At 38.7% G+C, this 20,201-nt stretch overlaps 2 protein-coding genes across 7 annotated transcripts in view; one reads left to right on the top strand and one right to left on the bottom strand.

Annotated features, from left to right (window-relative positions):
- Nucleotides 1–7,625, bottom strand: part of LOC125234654 (putative glycerol kinase 5) — a 34,483-nt gene extending 26,858 nt beyond the window's left edge. The window contains 3 exon segments of the mRNA XM_048140988.1: nucleotides 6,366–6,535; nucleotides 6,799–6,892; nucleotides 7,360–7,625. Coding sequence (XP_047996945.1) covers nucleotides 6,366–6,535; nucleotides 6,799–6,892; nucleotides 7,360–7,461 — 366 coding nt within the window. The 5' untranslated portion in view covers nucleotides 7,462–7,625.
- A 252-nt stretch (nucleotides 7,626–7,877) lies between these two features.
- The window catches only part of LOC125234380 (CREB-regulated transcription coactivator 3), a 54,019-nt gene continuing 41,695 nt past the window's right edge, over nucleotides 7,878–20,201 (top strand). For 4 of the 6 annotated variants that reach the window (XM_048140584.1, XM_048140587.1, XM_048140585.1 and 1 more), the window contains exons 1-2: nucleotides 7,878–8,070; nucleotides 12,820–12,995. In XM_048140584.1, the coding sequence (XP_047996541.1) occupies nucleotides 7,957–8,070; nucleotides 12,820–12,995 (290 nt within the window). In that variant the 5' untranslated portion in view covers nucleotides 7,878–7,956. Of the gene's footprint in view, nucleotides 8,071–8,422; nucleotides 8,523–8,549; nucleotides 8,725–12,819; nucleotides 12,996–20,201 lie in introns of those variants that run through there. The other 2 variants (XM_048140588.1, XM_048140586.1) reach the window with 2 other exon arrangements.

The following is a 20,201-nucleotide window of genomic DNA, read 5'->3' as shown; positions in this document are numbered from 1 at the left end:
TCGGTTTAGCCGTTCTCCAGATATAGGGAGAGGTTAGAAATCAGTGGGGTTGCAGCTATATATAAGACCGTATGCCTGTTTGCCACCCACGGGATCAAGGTTTGTTAAGTCGCAGTATACAGCATTTCTCGGAACTATCTAGCTACTTACGAAAGCAAGGAGCGCCGGACGATCGAACGCAAGTCCGTTGTCTACGACCTACGAGCGCTCGGCGCAGACTGAGCGGGCCCGTATCAACACAGTGTATTTTATTCGAATTTTAGGTGCTTTAAAAAAATGTCTGTCGACAGAAAGGTATGTCCTATATGTATAATTTTTTTCTTATATGTCAACAAGAAGTTCTAGTTTAGGATAATATTATTTAAGAGTTACAATAAATGCAGGAATCCCAGGAAAAATACATAATGTAAACCTCTTTTTATCGAAAAAATGGGGAAGATACGGAAGGTTATTTATTAAATCCACCATTTCAAATAAATCTTAAAATGTCAAACTATGATTACCTCGTACAGCACGGGGAGCATGGTCGCGCGATAGACGATAAAATAGCAGGCCGTCCCTATCGCACTATTTGTAAGTGCGATATCCGGACGGCCTGATATTTTATCGTCTATCGCGCGACCATGCTTCCCGTGCTGGATATAACAAATAGGATTGTGATCATTTATTACCCCAAATAACATATTTAACAGCACAATCACGATTCTAAACGAGTGATCCCACTACGAAATTTGAAAACGTCTACCGAAAAAACTGATTTGTTTTAAGTATAAAAAGACATATTTTAAAATATTATATTATGATTAACTAGCTTAAGATATGTTCTTTTAGGAACATTATCAGTTTTTTAATAATCACTTAAGTATAGTTTCTATATAGTTTTGAATGAAAAATGTTACATTTTGCAAAAAACGCTCTTCTTTAGGAATAAGGCCTCTTAACCTTGGTTGATTCCGTTTCGCGCTACTTAGATAGAGGGATGCAGGTGGACGTGCTGTACTTTGATTTAAAAAAAGCCTTTGATCGCGTAGATAACGACGTACTCTTAAGCAAATTATGCAGCATTGGTTTCTCGCCTAAACTGTTTTGCCTTTTTGCTAGTTATCTACGTGATAGACGGCAATATGTGCAGCACGGATGCTATGTGTCGAGTGCCTACCCCACCCGTTCCGGGGTCAGTCAGGGCTCTATTCTGGGTCCTCTGCTCTTTGGTGTTATGGTCAATGATCTGGCCTTGGTGCCTAAGCATGCGCAATGCCTACTCTATGCTGACGACCTGAAACTAATTTACAGGGTCCAGGAAGATTCTGACTTACAATCTTTACAAAGTGATATTGATCGGGTTTATGAATTGAGTCTTGTAAACAAACTTCTGAAACTTCAGTTCAATGTTGACAACTGTGCGGTTATTACTTTTTGTAAAGCGCGTAGTCCCCTGTGTAGGCAGTATCTCCTGGGGTGGAAACCCATCGCCCGTGTCACATTGATACGGGACTTGGGGGTTGTTTTAGATTCCCACCTTAACTTTCATGAGCACATAACAATGCTTGCTGCAGACTGTTACCGCAGGCTTGGGTTTGTTGTCCGCAACGCCAAAGAATTTGACAATCCCAGGGACATAAAGCTTCTTTATACTGCCCTCATGAGAAGTAAGCTTGAGACAGCCTCAGCCGTTTGGAATCCCCATGAAGCGCCCTACATCCTGCTGCTCGAAAAGGTCCAAAAAAACATTTTTGCGTTTCTTTTATAAAAAAATGTACGGGTATTACCAATTCTTGTACCCAACAAAATTCCTTTTGGGGACGTTGGGTTTCTTCTCGTTAGAAGTTAGGCGTAATGTCGTGCTGATGTCTGTTGCATGTGGTATTTTGAAGGGGAGTCAGATTGCCCGGTTTTAGTATCCCAGCTGGTCCGTCTATTTGTTCCCTCTGTGACGAAATATGCTTTTCGTGATGCCTACATTCACGAAAAGCATATAACCCCTACTGGCGGTGCCGGCCGCTCGAACCGTGTTTTGCCGCAAGTAACCGCTAGTTCGTGCACTGCAAATAGTGAATGAGTTTTTAGACGTGGCACCTAATGTTGATATTCTTGCGAGCAGATGGGCGTTTATACGTGACGAATGCATGAGGTTTTGTGTGGGATTGGATGCTAGGCCTTCATCTGTTATTTATTAGTTATGTTATGGTATGTAATGTTTTGATTTTGCTGTTTATTTAATATTTAATTTTGTGTTACTTGTTGTAATGTTTATTTAAAATTCACGGTGCTTTAGTTTTGTATACTGTCATACTGTGTAATTTTCTTTGTGTAAATAAATAAATAAATCTATTTAAATATAATAATATTTTTTAACGTTATCATTATCAATTTTAGGATCAATAGATCCTAGCGAAAAAACGTACAAAACTTTTATTGTAGCAAATTTTATGTTTGTTATTCCCGTTGAAGATTGATTTAGCTGTGGACCACCGTTTTCGAGTTATTTGCAAAAAACGGCTCGTGTAATCTATTTAAAATACTGTCCTACTAAAATATTGATCCTAACGAAAAATCATACATAACGTTTCTTGTAGCAAATATTATATAGATTATTTCTGTTTAATATTATTTCTGGTAATGGGGCACCGTTTTTGATGTTATTAACAAAAAGCGGCCCATGTAATCTATTTCAAAATACTTTCCAACTAAAATATTGATCCTAGCGAAAAAACGTATAGAACCTTTCTTATAGGAAATTTTATGTAGATTTTATTCTCGTGAACATTTTATTTAGCTGTGGGCCACCGTTTACGAGGTATTTACAAAAAACGGCCCATGAAATCTATTTAAAAATATTTTCCAACTAAAATATTGATCCTAGCGAAAAATCTTATAGAACCTTTCTTGTAGGAAATATTATGACGATTAATTCTGTATACCATTATTTTTGCTGTGAGCCACCGTTTTTGAGTTATCAACAAAAAGCGGCCCATTTAAAAATACTTTCCAACTAAAATATTGATTCTAGCGAAAAAACGTATAGAACCTTTCTTGTAGGAAATATTATGTAGATTTTTTTCTCGTGAACATTTTATTTAGCTGTAGGCCACCGTTTACGAGGTATTTACAAAAAACGGCCCATGAAATCTATTTAAAAATACTTCCCAACTAAAATATTGATCCTAGCGAAAAATATTATAGAACCTTTCTTGTAGGAAATATTATGAAGATTAATTCTGTGTAACATTAGTTTTGGCTGTGAGCCACCGATTTCGAGTTATTAACAAAAAACGGCCCATGAAATCTATTTAAAAATAATTTCCAACTAAAATATTGATTCTAGCGAAAAATGTTATAGAACCTTTCTTATGGGAAATATTATGTAGATTAATTCTGTTTAACATTATTTTTGGCTGTGAGCCACCGAATTCGAGTTATTAACAAAAAACTGCCCATGAAATGTATTTAAAAATACTTTCCAACTAAAATATTGATTCTAGCGAAAAAACGTATAGAACCTTTCTTGTAGGAAATATTATGTAGATTAATTCTGTCTAACATTATTTTTGGCTGTGAGCCACCGTTTTTGAGTTATCAACAAAAAACGGCCCAAATATCTATTTAAAATACTTTCCAACTAAAAAATTGATCCTAGCGAAAAAAGTTATATAACCTTTCTTATAGGAAATTTTATGTAGATATTTTCTGTTTAACATAATTTTTTGCTGTGGGCCACCGTTTACGAGGTATTGACGAAAAACGGAGCATGTAATCGATTAAAAAAAACTTTCTTACTAAATTATCCATTTATATATTGATCCTATCGAAAAAACGTACATAACCTTTCTTGTAGGAAATTTTATGTAGATATTTTCTGTTTAACATATTTTTTTGCTGTGGGCCACCGTTTACGAGTTATTTACGAAAAACTAAAAAATTGACTTTCAAGATCGAATGGCAGGGTACGGACCCCACCTCATGTCATGGCATTATTTTTCCATGGCTATTTAGACCCTCATCTTTCACTGGTAAAAATGACAGACTGCCTCAAGAACCTTTTTTGGAATTTTTTTTTTACCACTTTGTACCGTTCTGGCACGGTGAAGGACCCGGCCAAATGATCTGGCATAAATACTATGCGACTTCTGAGGAACTCTATTTTCACTTTTTAATAATTCCAGGTTGCCTCAAACACCTTTTTTGGGCCTCAAAAAATTAAATCTTTAAAAATTCATAGCTCGATAAAGCCCCGCTCCCCAGCTGCCAGACTTGCAGACCTGATGTTGGCTATGATCAGAGAAGCATCTGAGCACCTTTCCAGGTTGCCTCAAGGACCTACTCCAAAATCCTGCCAGCTCTCCGTCTACTAGGGGTACGTTTGGACACATAAAAAATGTCATAAAAAGGAAAAACTCATTGATTCATAAAATTAGGCATAATGTTCTATTCTCTAGATGTAGATTTATATGTAAATTAAGTTATTTAATTTTTATGCCTGTGGTGTCGGTTTCGCTGGAATGACCCAGTGGGGACTTTTCATTATCAGATCAACCTAAGTCTGGTCGACCGGTGAAGATTGATGTAGCCAAATTAAAAACCTTAATTGAAGGAGATCCGAGGCTAACGAGTCGTACTCTTGCTACCGAGTTAGGCTGGTCTCATGTCACCATAGAAACACATTTACACGAGTTGGGAAAAAACTACAAATACAGTGTTTGGATACCGCACGAACTTGATAGAGATCAACTAAACCGCCGTGCCGATATCTGCATACAACTTCTGTCTTTTCGCCGCACATTCAACTGGTTGGACCATCTTATCACTGGAGATGAAAAATGGGTCTTATATATAAATCACACACGCAAACGTCAGTGGCTAGCTCCAAACGAAAAAGGAATAGAGGCACCAAAAACAGAGCCTCACCCGAAAAAAGTTATGCTGTCCGTTTGGTGGGATATTCATGGTATTATTCACTGGGAACTCCTACCAAGTGGAATGACTGTTACCGCATCAGTATACTGTAATCAGCTTGAAAATTTAAAGCAAAAAATCTGTCAGAATCGTCCACAGCATGCTAAAGTTTTTTCTTACACGACAATGCTCGCCCACACATTGCAAAAGTGACTCGGCTAAAGCTATTGGAGCTAGTTTGGAAAGTGATACCTCATCCACCGTACTCTCCAGACTTGGCACCTACGGATTACGCATTGTTCAGATCGCTAAGCAATGCCTTGAATGAAAAAAGTTCGATGATCAAGCCCATCTACGACAGTACATAGCTGAGTTTTTTGAATCTAAACCTAAGAACTTCTTCGCCGATGCTATTCATTATTTACCAGAACGATGGAGACAAGTAGTAGATAACGAAGGCCGTTATATTTTTGATAAATGATTAAAATAATAAATTAAATAAAAATTACAATATTGGTTATGATTCGCTCATTACTTTCTTACCAACCCAATATATTAATAAACTTGTCACCTATAATGCGTTTGGAACCTTAAGATCTTGACATAGAGTTTCAAGTAGTAAAAGATACGGCCGCAAATCTAGTGTCACGTTATTTACTTTTACTATGCAAATTATAATAGGTTTAACAACTAATTACATAAGTAATATATGCATATTATTAGTATTGGATGATCATTTTTAGCATCAACTTGAACTGAGTTTGATGGCAAGCAACTGAAGATTATCTAAGTCTGCATGTTGCATTATAATCATATCACATATCTAGTCACTACGGAAATTAAATTACATACGCCTTAATGAGAATTTCATTTCAATCCAATCATACTAGTCCATATATACATAATATTATCTCAACCCCAAAACCGCTACTGCCCTACAACCACAAGTCTTAACGTCCCAGCCACGACATTGGTCCTATCGCGAGTGGTGGGCGTTGCCATACGTGCGAATAAAAAGTCCCATCGCTGTGTCTCGCTCCAATGTATGGTTGCTGCTCGTTGCTGTCGTGCTTAGACCAATGTCGTAGCCGGGCCGTAAAGAAGTAAATTCCAATAGGTTCTGTTCCTATTTGAATTCAACATACAATTTGGCAACAGCATTGGCATGTTAACAAGAAGCCTGTCTTTTCTGCTGTTACAGGGCCGGATCTAGGGTAGAGTAGAGTGGCCGCTCCAGGCGCTAGATGGTAGGGGGGGGCACAAACATTTTCTTTGTATGAAAAAATTTTTAACAGAGAGACCAAGGTTATATAATTTCTCTCCTACCCTGACCGAATGCTCCTGTACTGCTCTATTAACATATCATATTTATTATTTATTTATCTATTTCTGTCACAAGTTGGAACAACAATAGGATCACTATAATATGCTATGGAGCATAAATGATTAGCCTGTTGTCTTTGACAACATACCTTCCACGTATAGGATTCATTCCACTGATTAACAAGTTTGTCAGCCCTCAGATCCTTCCAAGTGATGAATCTATGGAACGGTCTGCCCGTCTCCCGGGACCAATTGATGAATGTGCTTCTCTGCGTGGATATGCCCATTGCCGTGATTTGTGATGGTGATAGTTTGGCATCTGCAAATAACTTTTTAGTATAAGTTTTAGAATATGTTTGTGATCATTTTCAATATGCTAGATTAAACTACATGTACCACTGGCATTGACAAAGGGTATTATTTTATTAAAAAGAATTGACATGATTGCTCAAGATCACATTTTCACTAAGTTTTGGATCATAAGAACAATTGAGAGTTATAGCCTAAATTTATTTTTGAAAATTTTCTATTTCAAGCGGTTTTGCCACTATCCTATCAATGAGAAATTTATTAAAAATATACCTTTGATTGAAATCAACACAACTTGTACTACTGATTTCCATAACTCGTCAGGATCTATTTCCACAAAACCTGGACTTGGATAGTGTAATTTGACCTGCAAAAGGAAACTTGTTAGTAATCACATCACACATTTGTGAACCGAACAATAGTTATTTATCAAGCCAACTTTTAATCTGGTGATCATATTTTTTTTAATAATGCTAATTGTTGGAAAGTACTAATGCAATCAAAATTACTACATCAATTAATATTCAATAAGCCAGTTATTATCTGATAAAACTTGATTGGCTGCACAAACTCCAAAATTAAATTTGCCAAGTTGCCAATTTAATTTACAATGTAAGTAAGGAATTTGGAATAGATAATTTATTACATATATGTAAGACTGCTTATGTGTGTTCATAAAAATTTAGAAAAATAGAAATAAAAAATATATTGTTTATTTTATTTCAAACATAGTCAAATTGTTATATCTGCTTATAAGAAAATAGATCGCTTAAATTATAAAAGTAATCTGCCTCCTTTATTAGCCTTTTTAATATAAAAAAAACGAAAACATACCTGGTCAACAGCACTTCCAACAGTTTCGGCTTTAGAATTATATATAAAAGAACGTATCGTAGTCGTTCCTATATCTAGTGTTAGAATGTATTTTTCCGCCATTATTATTTTGCAATGGACCTAACGTTTTGTATTTCAACTACACTGTGTCTTTAATTCTGTGTTGTTACAAAGATAATGAATTAATTAGCATAATTTATTTTTCGTAACACGCGATGTCAATACATGTCAGCCCGCATGTCAACATGACGTATGACTGGGTGACTGACAGAATGATCCAAGTATTTAGCGAAGAAAACAAAACGTAACAACACATAAAACAATTTAGAATTTGTCTGCAAAATAAGAACAATGTAGGTATTGAAACTTAATTATATTACTTTTGTTTGATTTATATATGTTTCTACATTAAATTAAAGATTATTCAGTTTCTTTGTTTTGGTTCTTTTATTTTATTGTCTTTGCCTATAGACAAGTAAAATTTTGCAAAATAGCAACATTGAGTTTGTGTGCGACATGACAGGCAAGCGCGTTTTGGTTCTAAGAGCGCATAAAATTGTGATGTAAAAAAGGGAAAACTCTTGTTAGTCAGTCATCATGGCAAACCCTAGGAAATTTAGTGAAAAAATCGCCCTTCACAATCAAAAGCAGGCCGAAGAGACGGCCGCTTTTGAAAAGATTATGCGTGAAGTTTCAGACGCAACCAATAAGGTATGTCGCCTATTTACTCAGGCAATCGCTTCCTGGCCGTCAAATGTGCGGCCGAGACGTAAACAATAATCGTTGCAATATTCATATTGCGACTCAATAAGTTACTGATTAATTAATGTTATCTAAATACAAAGGGCCAACAATAACTGCTATGTAGCAGCTCTACTGTGCACGAATAGATAATTGTCATTGTCAGTGCTATTCATTTACGAAGACAACAATGCAGCATTTTAAATTTTTACGAGTTAGCAAAGTGTTTCTAAATTAGATCCATTGTGACATGTAAACAATAATATTTTTATTAAGATAGCAAAATCGAATACCAGTCTCATTCAATTCCATTATAAACATTGGATTATTAACCTTTTGATATTAAGTATAAATGTTGCTTTGCCCTTACATATCAAGGTCACTTGGCGTGTTGAATACGAGTGTATGTTTTGCAAGTATATGTAAGTGAGAAAGTAGTCTGTTGGAGAGTGGTGGTTGCAGGTTAACACAAGTACCCGACGTGCAAGAGTCAAAGCCCCTAAGCCGGTGGAGAATGATGACTCCATGCTCAGGCCCGCGCAGCCGGGGCTGGGCACGTTCCGCAGTGGCTCCTTGCCAAATGTGGCTGCACCACAGGCCAGTGCGGAGCCAGAAAATGACAAGGTTCCTCTGGACTCTTGCTCGTTACATTTCAATTGTTGTAGACCTGGGGCCCGTTTCTCGAAAGGTACAAGCCTTGTATTACAAGTGTGTTTCCATGACAACCCATACGATTTGACAGTTCGCGCACTTGTAATACAAGGCTTGTACCTTTCGAGAAACGGGCCACTGCTATATTTTTCTTTATGGTAGTGGTGCAGTTGTAGATGGCTATATCGATTCCCTATTTTGTTGTCACATTTTAATTTTACTTTTTTGTTCTGAAATCTATAACAATTATTGTATAATGTAAACATATTTACATTTCAAATTACTGTAAAATATTTGCAAATTTGACAAATTGATTACTGTAAAGTGTAAATTGAATTAGCACCTCATAAAATATGCATAAGAGTTTCTAAATATAATATATTATGCTTATTAAAATAAACATTGTTCGGTTCACAAATGTGTGAAGCACACTAGATGCTCAAGACATATTTACTTAATGCCATGTGGTTGAAAAGTTTTTGTTCACTGGCATTGGTTTGATCTGTACTACACACCAATGGTGTTAAGGTTATCATATTTATACATCAACAAGTCCACAATTTTGTTAATCCATGGATTGCCTTAGATATTTAATTATGCCCTTTTAGAATTTAATTTCTAGTGAAAATATTTTTGTTGTGAGATGTGCTAGAAACAAGCATGTGGATAGTAGTCCTTATGTGCATGCATATAAGGCTGAAAATATGCTGCCTTGATTGCCAATTGATCATGAGATTATTAATTTTTATACTCTGTCAAACAAGTCTGTCAGTAAATAAGAAGAAAGAAAACTGTATGCATCCTTTTCTTTAGGGTGCTAGAGAAAAGGATACCTATAGTTTTCTTTGTTCTTATTTACTGACAGACTTGTTTGACAGAGTATAGTTTAGAGAGTTGAGTTATGAAAAAAGCTTGATTTAGTGTTAGTACTTGTCAAGTGGTACTTTGTTTTGTACAAAGAGTGATTTAAAATTACCAACAAATTAAAATAACCTTGTGTCACTCATTGTCATGGTCAATATTAATACACTTGTGGATGTTCCCTGAAATTAATGCCTCGGCATGATTAGATACCTCTTAGAAACTTTTGTATATGCAAGTTCTAGACATTCTGTGTTCCCAAATCCTTTTTATCCATTTTGTGCTGTTGTAGTAATAATTAACAAATTGATTATGAATTCAAAATGATCTTAATGTAAATTAAATCTACACTGTAGGTAGTTAATTTCAAAATTGAAACTTATCCAAAAAACCAAACTTTCTCACAATCTTTAAATGCATATTTGATGCTAAAAAGTTTTGGGTTTGACATTATTCATTACACACAAACTAAATTTACTGTGTTACTAAAAATCCTTGAAAACCAATACAGGCAGCTTACTTGACAGCTAATAAAAGGGTGATTCTAAGTTAAGAGGTACTTTCGACGGCACTGACAAAAAAATATATTTTTTCAGGATAATACTTCATAATAACATATTTATTTTATAAACTAAATGTTTTCTACCTGGGCACTCAAAATTATTACAGAAATTCATGTAAATTAGTCACAATCAGCTCTAATGTAGGAAAAATGTCTCTCCCCTGGCCTGTCCCCCAACCGAATTTATTTGTCAACAAGTAATTATGACTTTGTTAACATTCACTTATTATTTTAATAGCCTTAATTTTACAAACATAAATAACTAAGGAACAGTATTTTATGAGTGGAATTTCTTATATTACTGTATTTAACAACAATTATGAACTCCAAACTTTGTCCTATGTGTTTCGTGTCTCGTCCCCTGGCTTTTTAGTTTTCGTTCAAAAGTCGGTTTAATTTGTTAATCTGTGGAGGTTCTGTCGTCTAATACACAGGGTGTTATGTGAAGTTACCGTCAAGAGGCGCGTAAGGCAACTATGCATCCGTTTTGTTGACTATTTCGGCCACGGCACTCGCTGGGTACAGAAATGTTGAGTGAATGCAGTCTTTCCTCTGGTCACTTTTATTTCACAATCATTTGTTTAAATACTAATATATATAACAATATCCACTGTAAATGTTGAATATATTGTTACGTTTATTTATGAATTGCGTATGAGAAACACTTTTACAGCTATTTTCGATTTTCATCGAAAATGTATCTCCCCTGGCATATCAAAAAAGCCAGGGGAGATACTTTTGTACTAGTTTTGATTATTTTTATTTCCGTTTTCTCTTAACCTTTGTTTAGCGTTGTACCTATTTTTATTCTAGCTTTACGATAGAAGGTTTTCTTTCCAGAAAAACGCAACTATTAAGAAAAAAAACCGGCCAAGAGCGTGTCGGGCCACGCTCAGTGTAGGGTTCCGTAGTTTTCCGTATTTTTCTCAAAAACTACTGAACCTATCAAGTTCAAAACAATTTTCCTACAAAGTTTTTATAAAGATCTACTATTGTGATTTTTTTCATATTTTTTGAACATAGGGTTCAAAAGTTAGAGGGGGGGGGACGCACTTTTTTTTCCTTTAGAATCGATTATTTCCGAAAATATTAATATTATCAAAAAACGATCTTAGTAAACCCTTATTCATTTTTAAATACCTATCCAACAATATATCACACGTTGGGGTTGGAATGAAAAAAAATATCCGCCCCCACTTTACATGTAGGGGGGGTACCCTAATAAAACATTTTTTTCCATTTTTTATTTTTGCTCTTTATTGGCGTGATTGATATACATATTGGTACCAAATTTCAGCTTTCTAGTGCTTACGGTTACTGAGATTATCCGCGGACGGACGGACGGACGGACGGACGGACGGACAGACAGACATGGCGAAACTATAAGGGTTCCTAGTTGACTACGGAACCCTAAAAAAGAGGACACATTCACATTCAACTTCATATGAAATTTTCGTGAAGCTGTTTAATAAAAAGGTTTAATACTGATATTAAAAGGATAGGCTTTTGTTTACTTGTTGCCTATTGATTGTACATTAAAATTATTTTTGTTTTAATGGATAATATGGAGAAGTGAAAAATAAGTCAACTCATTAAGGAATTATCACTTTTCTTGCTGTAAAAATGTTATGAAATGTAAAGTCTGAGTATAAATTATCAATAATTATAATAAAAACAATAAATAGAGTCATTTCTTAAAAAATAAAACTAAATTTTTCATACAACTGTCTCTTCCCTGGTCACAAAGTATCCTCCCCTGTGCAACAGTATCTCCCCTGGACTGAGTATTTCCCCTGGTCGCTGATAAAACACGATAAAACAAATAAATTGACTGGTCCTCTTTGTAAACACTTCAAATTGGCAGTTTTAACTAATACAAATAAACAAATAGGTAAAAAACAACAAAAAAGTTCGCGCCGTCTCTCCATACAACGTATTACCTCTTAACTTAGAATCACCCAAAAATATTAATGCTACCACCTGTAATCTTTTAATACTGTTTGCTAATACATATATAAATATCTGCTACTATTTGACCCAGTCATCTGAAAAATGTGAAATAGCACAACCTTTTATTTGGCTTTAATTTTTAGAGTATTCTTCCAGCCTAACCTCCTTATTTGTAAATGTAAGCCAAAGTTATCAAGCTGATAAAGTTTGTTTGTCCCTTTCTATCACACCAATACATTGGAAAGGGACAAACAAACTTTATCAGCTTGATAACTTTAGAGTATGTTATGAATAAGGGGGTAAGTGTGTTTTCACATTATACCATCCAATATCAGATGTAGGACCGATGTCCTATATATTGAAGATGCAATAATTTTTCCTACATCCAATATCTGATAGGATAAGGTGTACACATCCATATTTGTCTCATTCATAGTCCAAAAGAACTGCCAAAATTGCCTGCAGTCTGCCTCTAAATAGTTCTACAGTTAACCAATTGGAACCCTAGGCCACTGTAGAACTATGTCATAGTGACATTATAAATCAGATTGTAAGAAATCTTTTACTGCTTGTCATTCTGACATGGTTGTAGAGTGGCCTAGGGTTCCAATTGGTTGACTGTACTTTAAATTTAACAAAATCCAAGACATTGTCTTATATTACAGTTATCTATAACATTGTGGATATTGTTACAGCCTGAAGAAGTAACACTAGCAACACAATATGGCATGGGTGGAGGCCGAAGTGGAGGGGCGTCGCCGTCGCGGTCTCCGACACAGCGAGGCCGAGCTTCAAGCTCTGTGGGACCTATGCGGCGGCCTGCTGACCGCCGGCACGACACAAGCCCATATGGCAGCACGGTGTATTTAAGGTAAGTGGACACTGATCAGTTGACTAGCGACACAGTAGAATAGAAAAGAATTCATTTATTCAGCCAATACATCACTACAAACATCAGAAGTAGCAAATACAAAGACTTAAAACAAAATAGTAGAAATAGAAATGAGAGGCCGAAATGGTCTCCACTCAGCAATGCAGCTGACACGACAGGCGTGTCAACGGCGCTGGTTTTTTGCGGAGCCAGCGAGGTGTGCGGGACAACATACTGTTTGCGGACAACGTGAATAAATAGTGTTAAGCGCTCCGTTTTGCCCTGAAAGACGGACAAACAAACAGACACACACACTTTCCCATTTATAACATTAGTATGGATATACACACATACATATTTAAATATACAGTAGCAGAACTACTAAAAAGGCATACAAGTAACAAAGACGACATACGGAAAGGAAGATCGGAAATATATATTTTTTTGAATGTAATAAATAAATCGAGCTCATATTAAATAATGTTTCAGGCAGCAAAACATTGTTGGTCCACTAGGTACGCTTTTAGTCGCAATTTGAAAGAACCCATAGTAATGCTCTGTCGGATTGGAGGTGGAAGATTATTCCAGCACTTCGTGGCAGCGTAACGAAAGCTGCCACGAAATGCAGCGGTTCTGTGCCTTGGGCAGAGCAGTCTGGGAGCATGGCTAATGTGGTGATGGACGGTCAACAGTATGGCCTGAGATGACGCTGCGCGTCCAAATCTATGAGGCCTATGCGATGGCCTGCCGACCGCCAGCACGACATGCCCGTATGGCAGGATGGTGTATTTAAGATGAAGGTGAGAGGAGGTCGTGTCGGCAGTTCTGTGGGGTCTACACAGATTCTGACCGGCCACCTGCGTAATACACCAGCCCTTATGGTAGCATAATGTTTCCATGGGGACCACCAACAGAGTGTCACTATCACAAGCGCGGGCTATGTCGAAGGCGCGATCTAGTCCCGCGGGGCTGTAGCGATTCCTTGCCGACCATTAACATCAGCCTCTATGGCAGCACAATACCCAATAGAACTACCAACACTATGAACTAGCTACCACATGGCATAGGTGAGAGCTATAGATCTGGGACCCATTACACCTGCCGGACTCCGCTCTACGACTTGTATCCAATGTAAGATGGTCACATAAAAAGTCCGAAATGAGGCTATGTAATAATATTTACAAAAAGGAAACAGGTCCAATTCAACGTAGAGTAATAAACGTCCCACATCTTCCATAAGGATAACTAAGGCGACTACTGAGGAGGGCTGTGGTTTCCAATTCACACATTCACAGGTATATAAATGAGTCCTCAACTTCCCGTTTTTTTCCTGAATGAACATTTTCCCGCTTTATGACAAATGTTAGTAAAACAGCAGGATGAGCTTGGGATTAAATAATTACTATATTCCTTTGGAATAAGCTTCATAAAATGCTTTCAAAAGAAGAAAAATTGACGAGGAAGTTGGGAATTTCAGAATAGTCTTATTACGAGTAAGTAGGTATAAGGTATTTACAGTAAAACAATAGAAATGCCGTTAACAAGTTGAATGCCATTGTAATTCTCTAGTGCAATCTCGATTCCCTTTGAATAGTATTTTTAATTGGTAGTTGAACGATGAAAATACTATTAAGAGAGCCAATTGACGCGAAATTACTCGTTAGAAACGTATTAAGTATTCCGAGTCGAAGGTATGACATGAAGCTGAATGAGCATAATTATTAAATACATATTATAGGACATTCTTACTCAGATTGACTGAGTCCCACGGTAAGCTCAAGAAGGGTTGTGTTGTGGGTACTCAGACAATGATAATATATATAATATGTAGATGTAGATGTAGTGTAGGGACGCCTGGCCGGATACAGGCGGGCTGTCGATCGCTGGTGCGTTCATTCAGCCCAATTCCCTGGAGTTGGAGCTGCAGGTTACTGTCCCGGCTGCCCTCCCACACTTCTCTCCTCAAATCTTCTTGTTTTCCTGCAGAACAGAAGGACATCTTTAAGTTTGACATCCTTGAGTTCATCTTCTCCCAGATTGTCTCTACCGAATGTGTCATGTCGCGGTGCCGCATACATGATACATTCTGCTAGTAGGTGCAAGCTAGTCTCCTCCTTACCACAATGTGGACAGGATTCGTCACTACTGATACCTATTATCTTCATATGTCTGTTAAGAGTGTTGTGTCCCGTTATGATACCGGTCAACATTCTTAGACTGTTCTTACCTAGTTTCAGAAGATACCTAGTTCTCCTTTGGTCTCTACCTTCTATCATCATCTTCGTTTGTCTACAACTGGTCTCTTTTCCCAGGCTCTTTGTGCTTCCATCTCTTTTATCCTCTCAATGACTCCTTTCGTGACGTCAGCTGACATAGGCAGAGCCGGTTCCGGACCCAAGAATTCCGTCTCCGCCCCCGCCCTTGCCAACTCGTCCGCTTTCTCATTACCTGTGACTCCCTGGTGTCCCGGTACCCACGCAACCGTTACACTTCTATGCTTGCCTATCGAGTTTAGCTCTTCCCTGCATTCTCTCACCAGGGACGAGGTCACCGATATTCTCTTCAGAGCCTTTAGCGCCGCTTGACTGTCGGTGTATATGACCACGGCTCCATCTTGTTTGTCGCTTTCTTTTAATATACGTGCACAGCTCGCTATGGCACATACCTCTGCTTGGAACACGCTAGTGTATCTCCCTAGTGGTATCGACACCTTTTCTCCTAGTTTCGGGATTACTATTCCCGCCCCTGCTAGCTTTGTAGAGCTTCTCCTAGAGCCATCTGTGAAACATATAGTCGTTGGATGCACGACCTCTACCTTCCAGTTGTCTCTTTCTCCTATATGTACCCTATACTTCTTATCGAAAATCTCCTCCCTCTTTATGAGGTCATTATTGACCATCAGCATTTCTAGTTTTGATAGTGCCTCTCTTTGTATCAGTGCGTGTCTCTTGTCCACACAACTTCCTCTCCATTCCTTGCATGCTTTCATTCTGTACCACTGTTCCATGGCTCTCTTCTCTGCCTCAATCCAGAGGGGCTTTAAGCCTATCAGCACCTCCATAGCATGTGTCGGGGTGGTTCTCATAGCCCCCGTCATCATGAGGCAAGCTAATCTTTGTACTTTTGTCAGATTCTTCCGATATTCTCCAATATGGGTCCTGTGCCACCAGATCACCGCCCCATATAGCACCCTGGGTAGGATAATGGCTTTGTAAATCCAGTGGATCATACTCGGCTTCAGTCCCCAGTTCTTCCCTACTGCCCTTTTGCATTGGTACAGCGTTCTTATGGCCTTAGCCGTCTGCTCTCTGATATGAGTCCTGTATCTGAGCGAACTGTCAAGAGTAATGCCCAGATATTTGAACTCGTCTACCATTTCTAGTTCTACACCCTCTATTTTTATGGGTTCCAGCTCTTTTTTCCTCTTGTTAGTGAATAACACCAGCTTAGTTTTTGACGGATTGAGATCCAGTCCTCTCCCTCTGCACCATCCCAGTACCTGTCTGAGACCTCTTACCATTATGTTCCTCATGACACTGAGGACCATACCTCTCACCAGTAGTACTCCGTCATCAGAGTAGGCCTGCATGTACAGGCCTCCCCTGTTGAGTTCTCTTACCATAGAGTCCAGAAGTAGACACCACATCAAGGGTGACAAGCAGCCTCCCTGTGGGAACCCCCTCCTGGGACTAATCGTCTTTGTTATACCTCCCAACTCCGCCGTTATAGACCTGCACCTTAGCATACTGCCTATCCACTGCGCTAATGTCGGTCGGATGCCTTCTCTCACCAGACTCTCCTCAACGGCTTGGAAGGTAGCCCTGTCAAAGGCCCCCTCCACGTCGAAGAAGCAGCCTAGAGCATACTGTTTTGATTCTAGGGCCCTTTCCACCCTCACAGCTAGGTTGTGAAGAGCCGTCTCCGTTGACTTCCCAGCCATATATGCATGCTGATTCCCGTGAAGCGGGTCTCCACTGCCGTTGACCTTCTCTCTTATATGCTTGTCTATCACCTTCTCTAGGGTTTTTAGGACAAAAGACGATAGACTTATGCTTCTAAATGATTTTACCTCTTGGTATGATTTCTTGCCTGGTTTAGGTAGGAAAACCGCCCTTACCTCTCTCCCACAGATCAATACAACAAGATGGCCCTTACAGGGCGACTCGCGGTCACCAAGCATACGACAAATCAGGTTTATAAAAGTTTGAACGCGTGCGACACCGATCAGTAGCGCCCAAGTATACGACCCGCTAACAGTGTCCGTGTCCGCTCGGGAAAAAATCTTAAATAATCAATTTTGGTTGCAAACAATGGTCTCTTACAGCATAAAGTGGTGTGGCAAGTCTTCTAACACTTCTACATGTAAAAAAGATGGAACAACATTCCACAGTTAAGTCAAATTAATTATTTTGTTGAATATTGTTTATTGTCCGCGGAGTTCATTTATACTGGTCAATATGGTTGTGCTGAGCGGCGCCGAGGCGCGTCCATCCCTCTTTACCGAGTTAACAATGTGATATGCTATCCCTTTCACGTAAACGACTAGGCATGGGGCCATGTTAGTTTATGTCTGTTGCGGGAACTTCGTACTGCCGTTCGTACCATGTGCTACCATTTTATGAAATATAAAAGAAAGCAGATTTGTAATAGTGAATAATTATCTAGAATCTGTAGAGTCTGTAGTGGTATTTAGTTCATTGATTAGTTTAGAATATTTAGTTGGTTATTTAACTTAGTAAACGTAAGTAAAAATGCACAGTTTAGTTATTAGTTACTAGAATGATTTTTATTGAGATGCTATCACAATTATCATCCTCCTTGCGTTATCCCGGCATCGGCATTCGCCACGGCTCATGGGAGCCTGGGGTCCGCTTTGGAAACTACTACCAAGATTTGGCGTAGGCACTAGTTTTATGAAAGCGACTGCCATCTAACCTTCCAACCCGAAGGGTAACTAGGCCTTATTATAATTTAATTATAATATTATAATTTGTTGCAAAACAAATTCACCACAGTACTGGTACCGGTACCATTGTCTATAATAGACATGTCCTATTCCCATCCCTACTGCTAATCATAAAGGCGCGCCATTATTTGAAACGACCAATGGCAGCACCGTGCGCGCCCGCCTCACCCCGCAAGGATTGGTGATTTGCGTCTCGAACAATATCGCTTGCATTTGGCTTCTAGTGGGGTGTTCTGTGCTCTCTCCACACCTTTGGAATGTGTCTGAGAGCGATACTTGCCCTGTACAGTTCCAGTAGGTCATCTTTTATATGCTCATACCCTTTCTGCAGTAGTACCGGTAGGACCCCGTCCGGGCCCGCAGACTTGAAGGGTGCAAAGGAGAAGAGCGCCCACACCATCCTGCTCTCCTCCACCACTTCCGCCGCACCTCCCCAGTCGGCCTCCCCCCGGCTTACCTGCTCATCTATCTCTGTCACCTCCTCACAGCCCGGAAAATGTGTGCTCAGCATTGTACTCAGTACCCTCTCCGGCTCTGTGATTAAGTCACCGTCTACTCTTAGGCTCCCCAGTTGGCACGCCCGGTCTCCAGCTAATAGCTTTACCACCCTCGCACCTTAAAAATATATAATATACAAATACTTAATATACATAGAAAACATCCATGACTCAGGAACAAATATCTGCTCATCACACAAATAAATGCCCTTACCGGGAATCGAACCCGGGACCGCGGCTTAGCAAACAGTCACTACACGCTAGGCCAGACCCGTCGTCAAAAGAGCCTTATTGAGAGCGCCAGAGCATATACTTATTGATGCTGATTAGGGCATCCGTTACCTGACCCTTTAGCACAACTTGCCTTGTCGCGCGCGAGTCCATACATCAGGCGCGACTTCAAGTATGGACTCGCGCGCGACAAGACAAGTTGTGCTAGAGGGGGAAGCCGTTACCTTGTGGGTACACGGAACGGGCGTACGCACGGTCGAAAGCGGGTGCCATTGTTGGAAACCTGTCGCACGCGCCCGCGTCCATTACCGTTGCTTCTATGAGTATGTACTATTTTTCGGTAACCCAATCTACCTTTAACAACTATTCCTCTAGTAGTAGCTGGTAAGGTAAAGCGGGGTAAATCTCGACTAGGGGACAATTGTAACTACTGATGTGCCGTCGGAAAGTTTCCAAAATTCTGAAATTTTCACATAGGAAATCTTCGGAAACTTTCCATACTACTTTGTATGGACAATTGTATAGATGGAAACTTTCCATTTCATAAATTTAAATTCCCTTTATTTTTCGTGAAAGTTTCATAAATTTTTCAAGAAATATAAGATTTTTTTGGAAAGTTTCCGCAACTTGCACATCACTAATTGTAACTGATCCATTTTTTCCATTATTACACGATGATGTTGAGTTCTACATGTATCCACTGAACACGCCTACCTTATATAACCGGTGGACACTCTATTTAATAATGCAAACATTGTAAAACATGGAAAAAATGGACCCGTTTAAATTTGCCCCCCAGTCGAGATTTGCCCCGCTGTACCTTAACCCTTTTAAACAGTTTTCCGGGTCCACTAATAATATTTTTATTTTGTCTATGCATCTGAATTCTTCGAAGAAAAAACTCATAGACTGATTGATATACATAAAAATATTGACAGACGCGTCATGATGTGACGATCACGAATAGTGGCTTATTAAAATTGTACACGCCTTAATCCTAAAACAGGAAACACGCGTAAAAACCTGTTCGGTTGGACGCTATGAAATATTAAAATAAAATACTGATGACTATTTCGGTATTCATTATTGATGACACATATCATACATATTTACTACACAAACTACAAAACCTCATTCATAATTAATAATTGTCTCCGTTTCGGCATACACTGAATTACGAACAGGAAATTAGTTTTTATTAGGGATGTACCGACTATTGATTTGGCCGACTAGGCCGACTACCGACTAGTCGGCGCTTGGGTGGCCGATTAGTCGGCCGACTAGTCGGCTAGTCGGCCAAAACTTAATTTTCGACTAAATTCACATTTTGAATGTCATTTTTGGTCCTTCGAACGCGCTTTTCATGATTTTTTGCAAGTTCAAAGGTTCATGACAATGTTTATATACATTTTCCATTTTTGACAACCGGCTTGGCTTAGTGGGTAGTAGGGCTTCCAATACCGGGATCCCGCCTTTTTTTGGGCCCATTTCAATACCGGTATTTAATTTAGC

The sequence above is a fragment of the Leguminivora glycinivorella genome, chromosome 16 (assembly GCF_023078275.1).
Source record: "Leguminivora glycinivorella isolate SPB_JAAS2020 chromosome 16, LegGlyc_1.1, whole genome shotgun sequence".
In the NCBI taxonomy this organism is placed as follows: Eukaryota; Metazoa; Arthropoda; class Insecta; order Lepidoptera; family Tortricidae; genus Leguminivora; species Leguminivora glycinivorella.
This window is presented reverse-complemented; position numbering and strand designations above follow the sequence as displayed.